The sequence below is a fragment of the Eretmochelys imbricata genome, chromosome 15, assembly GCF_965152235.1.
Source record: "Eretmochelys imbricata isolate rEreImb1 chromosome 15, rEreImb1.hap1, whole genome shotgun sequence".
NCBI classification, from domain to species: domain Eukaryota; kingdom Metazoa; phylum Chordata; order Testudines; family Cheloniidae; genus Eretmochelys; species Eretmochelys imbricata.
This window is the reverse complement of record NC_135586.1, coordinates 297146-305774: the sequence shown is the minus strand read 5'-3', so window position 1 is coordinate 305774 and position 8629 is coordinate 297146. Positions and strand designations below refer to the sequence as shown.

General features: G+C 52.2%; 1 protein-coding gene across 1 annotated transcript; it reads right to left on the bottom strand.

The window, feature by feature from the left end:
• Positions 1-3267: 3267 nt before the first annotated feature.
• GAL3ST1 (galactose-3-O-sulfotransferase 1) lies at positions 3268-7217 on the bottom strand. Its single transcript, XM_077835258.1, has 2 exons — positions 7031-7217; positions 3268-4417 (listed from the first exon to the last, which is right to left on the bottom strand). The coding sequence occupies exons 1-2, from the start codon at positions 7153-7155 to the stop codon at positions 3268-3270; spliced, it is 1275 nt and encodes a 424-aa protein (XP_077691384.1). The 5' UTR covers positions 7156-7217.
• Between the last annotated feature and the right edge of the window lie 1412 nt (positions 7218-8629).

Here is an 8629-nt window from a genome sequence, read left to right as displayed (position 1 = left end):
GGGGTTGCCCTTAGGCTCTCGCCGCAGCCCTGGAGACGGTGCTGAGAACTAAGGACTGGGGCAGGGCTGACGGGGCACATGACCAGCTGCTGCCTCCTGGAGTCCACTCACAGGGGAGAGACAGGGACCAGCCTTCCCACAAGCTGCCTGCTGTCACTCTAACATATCCCCCAAGCCCTGTCTGTGAGGCAAGTCTCTCTTTTGTGCAGCCCTGTGAACCTGGGGCCTATGCTCCAAGCAGGTGTCTTTGGGGGTGGGGGCATCACCCCGGCTCTCATCTTCCAGCCACCTGCAACCAGCTCCTCTGCTGATGCCACACGCCACCGCACCCCAATCCCCACCGTGCCCCCTCTGGAGCACCCTGGGCTGCAGATTCAGCAGAGGACCCCTTTGCCAGCAGCCGCATATGGGCTGCGGGGGGAGAAGCCTTTAGCGCTTTCCCTGCTCTCACTGGGCCTCCTGTCACTCCACGAACTGCTACCCCTGGGTGTGAACCGAGTGGCATATGGCCACCTCAGCTCCCCCGAGGCCATGGGAGGCTGAGTCCATGGGATGGGGGCGGAGGGCCCTGGGCTGCAAATGCAGGACAGGCAAGTTCTCCCCTGCTGGAAATTCCTGGTGTTGCTGGGGGGCGGCTGGAATCTTGTCCCCCTCCCCTACTGCCAGGGAGTCTCCGGCTGCTGCATTCCCAGAGTCCAAGCTCATGGTGGCAGGTGGGCCATAAAGCTGGGGGATTCAGTGCCAAGCGGGGACTCCCCCAACCCTTCCCCTCTTCAAACAGTGCTCCCTGAAAGGTCTGCCCTCAGTCTGCTCTTGCCACCCTCCCTCCTTGCCTCTGTGCAGCTGGGTTGCTTCCATCCCTTTCCAGGCCTGGTGCTTTGATTACTCCCTGTGTAGCCCGATGAACTGTGCCTCCTAGCTGCACAGCCCTGGGGCCCCTCCCTGCTCGCTGGCTCCCTCCTAACACATCCATGATGGCTGCTGCTCAGCCCAGTGCCTCCCAGGCTGATCGCCCTCATACTAAACACCCTGGTTGGGTCCCCTTGCCCTTTGGCTTTGTCCCATTCTCCTGAAGAGAGGTGCAGTGGCCGCAGGGCTAGCGGGGGGCTCATTGTGAGGGGTCACAAGCATGGCAGCTGTTGGGAGCTTGTCTCCTGCTCCCTCTTCCCCTCTGGACTCCCCAGCCCAGCCAAGCCTCAAAGCAAGAAGAGAAAGCAGGGAACATGCTGTCCTGCCCCCTCGGCCTCTCTCCCAAGCCCTCCCTGTACCTCCACCAGTTCTCACCAGGTCTCGTGGCTCACACCCAGCCTCCCCTCTAGGGAGGGGCACCATGGGACCCTCGAACTGGTGGTGTGGGGGCAGGAAGAGAACACACTCTGCTCTGCTGGGAGCCAACCAGCCATGGTCCAACAGGAAGACAGGAAGCTTGGAGCACTGAGCCCATGGTGGCTCAGGGAATGATACACACATGGCGACTGGAGCTATGGGTTACAGTGGAAACCTACCATCCAGTATCCAGCCGTAGGCATGAGACCCTGCAGCAAAGGATCTGACAGTGGCCAGGTTCATGCAGTGAAACCTCCACAGGCAACAGCTGCTGGAGGCTGGGATTTGGTTGGCAGACACCCTGAAAAGACTCTTTTGTTTTCCTTTGAACCTGCCAGGCTGGTTAGAAATTCAAGGACCACAAACAAACCCACAGAAGGCTTGTGTAGTGGGGTTTTTATACATGCCTGAAACTCAAGTGTTGATGCTGTTTCAGACAATATAGTCATTTTGCTGGCTGCTAGTCAATAATGTGTTATAAGGACCCATGGTCAACTACAGACTGTCTGAACTCACTGAACACCATAAAAACACGTACATGGAGGTTGAGTTAGGTGCAGTTTGAGCTGGTAATATCTACCACTTGGAGTAGTATGAATCATGCATAGCCTGTTCAAAATCAGTGCTATGGGAGAACTAGTTTGATTAAATGTGACACATTGGCCGTCTTAATGTATTTAAGGACCGCTGCCTTGGTTGTTATTTCCCATATATGGACTGGTCTGAGTCAGTGCAGGCTGAAGACTGTTGTGGCCAACTAAGCCCTCTGATGCAGATAAAAACCAGCATGTAGACACATATTGACTTTCACACACAGACTGTATGTGGTCTACATGGAACTGACAGTCTCTAGGCCAGTGTGAATCAGTGCAAATGGCTGTCTCTAGAATGGACAGAGAGTACTGAGTATTGTCTGGTATATCAGCCATAGTGTGACTTGTGCAGCTCTAAACAGATATGCAGGCAAACAGGCTGGTCAGATTCACACACACTGAGTGAAATATGCACGCAGATCCCCATACACCCGATAACAGGTTGGTCTCTCTCTCTCTCTCTCTCACACACACACACACTGTAATACATCCATCTCTTACATCCCCTACACAAGATCTGGATATTCACTGTACGGTATTGTACACAGCCACCACATGTCAACCATGCACAGATTCCTGTATGTACACCCTGCACACACTGAAATACACACAGTGACATAGTGACACACCTAGAGAGACCAATGTTTGTTGCAGAGTACTGTTACACTGTGTATTTGTTGTGTGAACAGATCAATCTCTCACACACACAGAGAATCCTGTAACGTAACAGGCTAAGGCTCCCCCCGCAACCACCAGCAAATATACTGACTACACCCCCATTAATATCAGTGTTCACTGTCATGTACTATTTACACACACACAGAGTAATGTGTGGTTCACAAGCGCACTCACACCCAGAATATACAGTATAACATATCTGACATACCTCCCAACCCCGAGATTCCTTCACACATTGCAATGCATTGCACACACATTCTTGCAGCTGGAGTAAAGCACACACATTAAAGCATACACCCATCAGTGTGCAGCACACAAAACCAGGCATCAGTACAAACAAACACACACACTTGCAACTCCATATCTTGTCTCCTGTTTACGCTGTGACAGGTATACTGCTATTAACATGAGTGAGGTACCCGGGCTGGGATCCCACTGCCACAGACGGTGCCCCCATTACTTTCAAATAGAAGCAAGAAGAAAACACATTGTGAAAAGCAATATTCCCTGTTGGAGCCTCAAGTCAGTTCTGCTTGTTTACGACGTGTCATGTCCTGCATCCAGCCAACAGACATAAGGAAGAAACGAAAATGAAAGCACTTGGTTCTCCTCTTGGGTGAGGATGAGGGCAGCGGAGGGGAGGGAGTTGGGAACAGCTGCAGTTCACATGTTACCACTTTAAGAACTCCCGCACGTGGCTCCAGAGCTTGGTGATCCAGAGGTTGACTCCCAGGTCAGTCAGGTACTGGATCTCAGGTGTCAGCATCTTGCGGCACAGCTTCCGGTGCTTCTTGTTGATCTTCTTCTTCAAATTGTAACCCAGGATGGACTTCTGGCCCAACGGCTGCCATGGCTGCATGGAGGACTCCTGGATGGCGTTGGCATCCACAGGGCGCCCTCCATCGATGCAGATGCTCTTCATCTTCTCATTCTCCCGGTGCAGCTCGGCCACATCCCTGGCCATTCGCTCCCACCCATAGGCCTCCACCTTGCGCCAGAAGGTGGCATTGAAGTAGCGGTAGAGCTTGGTGTCAATGAGGTTCCAGTAGGTGGCCTTCTCATACAGCTCACCTGTCAGCTTGGAGACAGTGGAGTCCTTGCGGGCATTGAGCTTGAAGTAGAGGACGTCCTCCAGCTCCCAGCACAGCAGGTCCTTCAGGAGCACTAGGGACTCATCAAAGTACTCCAACAGCATGACCAGATGGAAATGTTGGTTGATCTCCTGGATGTACTGGTCCACCAAGGGGCTGTTGGCATTCATGTTGTTGTCATAGCCCAGGTCAAAGAAGAGCAGGTTCTGGAGGTAGTGAGCGTTGAACCCGTTAGGGTCATAGTAGTGCCATGGGTCACGGAGGAATTCTGCCAGCTTGTCCTCGCCTTGCAGCTTCCAGGTGAGGGGGATGATGCGCCCAAAGTAGTGGAAGGAGGACTCGAAGAGGTAGGCAGGGTCACGCAGCACTGTCAGAAAGATGGTGTCAGCCGGCAGTAGCTTGCGCACCTCCTGGTACTGGAAGCGCATGTGGTTGCAGATGATGTTGAAGCACATGCCGGGCTGGTAGTCCTGGACCTGGCTGCGTTCGAAGTAGGAGGGGTAGTAGAAGTCATTGCGGCCATTGGGGAAGGCGAACTTGAGGCGGTGCTTCTCACCGAAGCGGAAGAGTATGTTTAGGATGGTGCTGCTGGCTGTCTTGTGTGTCTTCATGAACATGATGTCCAGCTTGGGCAGACACCCTTGCCCCAGGGGACTGTGGGTGCTGTTCACCACACCTGGCACCCTGGCCTGGGCAGGATAGGAGGAGCAGGAGTAAGGGATAGGAATGCTGGAGGAAAGGAAAGAACAGGCACATCTGTGAGGGCTGGATCTCTGTGCTGGCCTTGCTCAGCCACCATGATCCCCAGTGACTAGCCACGAGGACCCTGCAGAAAAGAGCCATTCCTTTCCAAGGGAGTTTGGTTCTGGGGAAAGATGCTGGCTCAAGGGCTCTGGGCACTGGAGCCCTCTCTTGATCCCCTGAATGGGTACAGCACAGACAGCCACATGGCAGGTTCCCCAAGGACCAGCTGTGGGGTGGAGAGGAGACCAGACTCTGTCTAGCTATTTTGACAGAGCCTTTTCCGTCAGTACCTGGGCTAGGTCCATGGCCCATTCAGTGCTCAGCCTCTCTGCTATCATTGCCAGCAAGAGTGCCAATGAGTGCAGGGGTGATGTGCACACCTTCCCAGCAGGAACTACCCTGACATCACTGTAAGTAACCTTGGCCTCTGCACAGCCATCAGCTGGGAGCTGCTTTAGTCACTATGGGGGCGGGGGGGATGCGCAAAAGGAGTTAGGCTCCTAACTTCCATTCCACCCCGCTGTCCTGGGCTCGACTAGAAACAATGGCTGGGGTGAAAGGCTCCATGCTCCATTCCCAACCCCTGAGCCAACCAATCCCCAGGAGCCAGCATCCTTTGGTACGAATGCAGTGAACCAAACTCTGCCATCAGTTGCCACTGATCTGAAGTCACAATTTGGCCCCAAGGTTTGAAAGCAAGTTCGTCCTTTCAGAGAATCATGGCAGCCTGAGGCCAGCACTTGTCAGGAACAGTGGGGTAAACTGCAAAGTCAGTGAGGATTTCACTAGAGTTACTATGGATTTACACCAGGGTGACACAGACTGGAATCCAGCCCCTTCTCTTCACTCTGTTGCTGAGGTGCTTTTCTGGCTGGATCGCGGGACCTTTGGCACTTGCAATAACTGAAGCTGTTGGATTTTGTCTCCTCTCCCCTTCACCAGATTAAATCTGTATGTGGCAGCAAACACCCGCTCATCAAGTCTGATCTTCCCTATTCTGAATCTATCTATTGATCTATGTAAAGAGTTTTATTCTGCTGCCCGTTACTGTAGTATCTGAACACCTTCCACATAAAATCACTAGCAATAGCAAAGTCCCTGGTGGACTTATTAGCGTCTCTGAAACCACTCCTTGGAGAAGTCGTTTTTTAAAGTGGGGAAAGCCCCACTGATCCCTGCTGCCGGGAGAGGTGGCGGGGGTACACAGGGTCAGCCTAAACCTCGCCCTCCCCCTGCATCGATTAAGAGGTGGGAGCCAGGCTGTCTCTCATTGGAGAGGGCATGTTCCTTAGTCTTCAACACGGCCCCATATTGGCTCTAATGCTGCAATAGTGTAGCCCTTATTGTCCCACCTCTGTGCAGTCCCCTCCCTTTACCCCAAGGAAAAGGAGGAGTTTGTCCCTGTGAATCGGCAGGAGCCTGGAGGTTTCTCTGCTCTGCCATTTCTGCACTGCCAATTGTCCTTTCCCTTCTCATTCGAGACACAGAGCATTTGGCCAGAGTGCAGAGAGCTGCCTGAGGAACGGCTTCTAGGTTGGCGATAGCTCAGGCTCAGTGGGACTGGGGAGGACATTGGGACCGAAGGCTGCAGTGGACGGGGCTATCGTTACACTGGGCTGTGTACAATTGGGTGGCTGTTCCCATGTGCAATGAGACTGGTGTGTCTCAGCCCAGTTCTAACACACGTGTCCCCATCACAAACACCTCCATCATGACTGGCACCCACTGGCCTCTTGTCAGCAGCCTCAGGATAATTTCGTGAGATGGGAGATTGAACTCTCCTTTAGAAGGGATCCGGCCAGGGCAGGACTGTCCATCTACCGCTCTCCACCACGGCTAGATAATAATTATACATCAATACAAAGCTCTAATGCAGCACCTTGCATCTGTAGATCTCAAAGGTGTGCAAGTGAGAAAGCACACAGGCGGGTAATGTTTCACAGATCAGAATAGCCCATCACAGGTAAAGGCAGCTGAGCAAGCCTCTCTGGCCAAGGGGGCTCAACTTTGCCCTGCAGGATCCACAGCTAGGGGCATGGGAGCTCTTCCAGCAATCGGCTCTCTTCTGAGAACTGGGGTGTTGTTTTATGACATTTATCCTTGTCCATTAGAACTGGACTGAGCCCCCCAGTTGACTTCACACAGACGACAACTTTCAGGATAACACCACTACAAAACCCCACCGTGGCAGTGAGTCTCAGAGCCCAGGGCAGCCAGCTTGGGCTTGTGAGACAAGGCTAACAATAGCTGTGTAGGTGCCAGGGCTCGGACTGGAGCCCAGGCTCTGAAACCCGGCCAGGGGTTTGTGTTTCAGAGCTGGGGCTCCAGCCCCAGCGAGAACACCTGCACTGCTATTTTTAGCCCTGTAACGTGAGCCTGAGTCAGTGGACGTGGGCTCTGAGACTCACTGCTGGGGGTTTTCTGCACTCCTGGATTGAATCCACCTGGGCTGGAGCTGACCCAGTGTGGCTCCGTACCCCACCTGCCAATCCCCCTGAGCCAGCCCTTCCCCACCCCTGGAGCCAGCATTTCTGAGCGGCTGGAAAGGAGCTGTTCTAGAGAAAGCGCAGACCCTCTGCCAAGGCGGGACTCACTCACTCCATCATGCTGACTTGCAGAGGGGGAATGATGTAGGAGTACAGCAGCAGCATGAAGCTGGTCAGGACAGTTCCCAGAACAAGCCCCTTGCACATGGACCTCCAGTGCTTCTTCTTCTGTAGCATTGCGGCCACCTGCAAATCCCAGAGAGAAGAGCAGTTAGGGAGGCAGGCAACCAGAGAGGAGTCTTCAGTAATTCCCTAGAGACAGACAGAGAGTGAGAGGATGGCCCAGGGAGAAGGGATGGGAAAGGGAGAGGAGATGCGGAGAACACGAACACCCCTGGGAAGAAAAGAGTTTTGATTCCTAGATTATTACCCCATCAGGGGCAACTGTGACCTGTGTCTGAGCTCCTGCGTAACTGAGAACTTCCCTGAATCCATCCCACCTGAACTAGAGCAGAGCTTCTACAAAAACAGCCAATCGTGCTTTAAAAATTGCATGCGATGGAGAATCCACCACAACCCTTGGTGAACTGAGCCAATGGTTAATTACCCTCACTGCCCCTTATTGCTAGACTGAGCTCTTCTGAAGGGAGGTGATGGACTCTCCATCCTTAGAGGTTTTAAGGCCAGGCTTGACAAAGCCCTGGCTGGGATGATTTGGTGGGTGTTGGTCCTGCTTTGAGCAGGGGGTTGGACTAGATGGCCTCCTGAGGTCTCTTCCAACCCTAATCTATGATTCTATAATTCTATGCTACCAGACTCTGCTCCATGTATACAAATCAGTGATGTCTGAGAGCTAGCATGCAGTGGTTCTCAGCCAAGGTTAGATATACCCCTAAGAGTACACAGAGGTCTTCCAGGGGGTACATCAACTCATCTAGATATATTATCCTAGTTTTACAACAGGCTACTTAAAAAGCTCTAGTGAAGTCAGTACAAACAAATTTCATACAGACAGTGACTTGTTTATACTGCTCTATGTACTACACACTGAAATGTAAGTACAATATTTATATTCCCATTGATTTATTTTATAATTATATGGTTAAAATTAAGAAAGCATGCAATTTTTCAGTAATAGTGGCTGTAACACTTTTGTATTTTTATGTCCGATTTTGTAAGCAAGTAATTTTTAAGTGAGGTGAAACGTGGTGATAGGCAAGACAAATCAGACTCCTGAAAGGGGTACAGTAGTCTGGAAGGGTTGAGAGCCACTGGGCTAGTCTACACTACAATTGCACTGATGTAGCGCATATGGAGAATACTCTCCTGTCAGCATAATTACTCCACCTCAATGAGAGGTGGAAGCTGTGTCGGTGGGAGAAAGTCTCCCGCCAACTTAGCACTGGTATGGACTTGCATCATTCGGGGCGGGGAGGGGTGATTTTTTCACACCCCTGAACTACATAAGAACATAAGAATGGCCATACTGGGTCAGACCAAAGGTCCATCCATCCCAGTATCCTGTCTGCCAACAGTGGCCAATGCCAGCTGCCCTAGAGGGAGTGAACCTAACAGGTAATGATCTAGTGATCTCTCTCCTGCCATCCATCTCCACCCTCTGACAAACAGAGGCTAGGGACACCATTCCTTACCTGGCTAATAGCCATTAATGGGCTTAACCTCCATGAATTTATCTAGTTCTCTTTTAAAC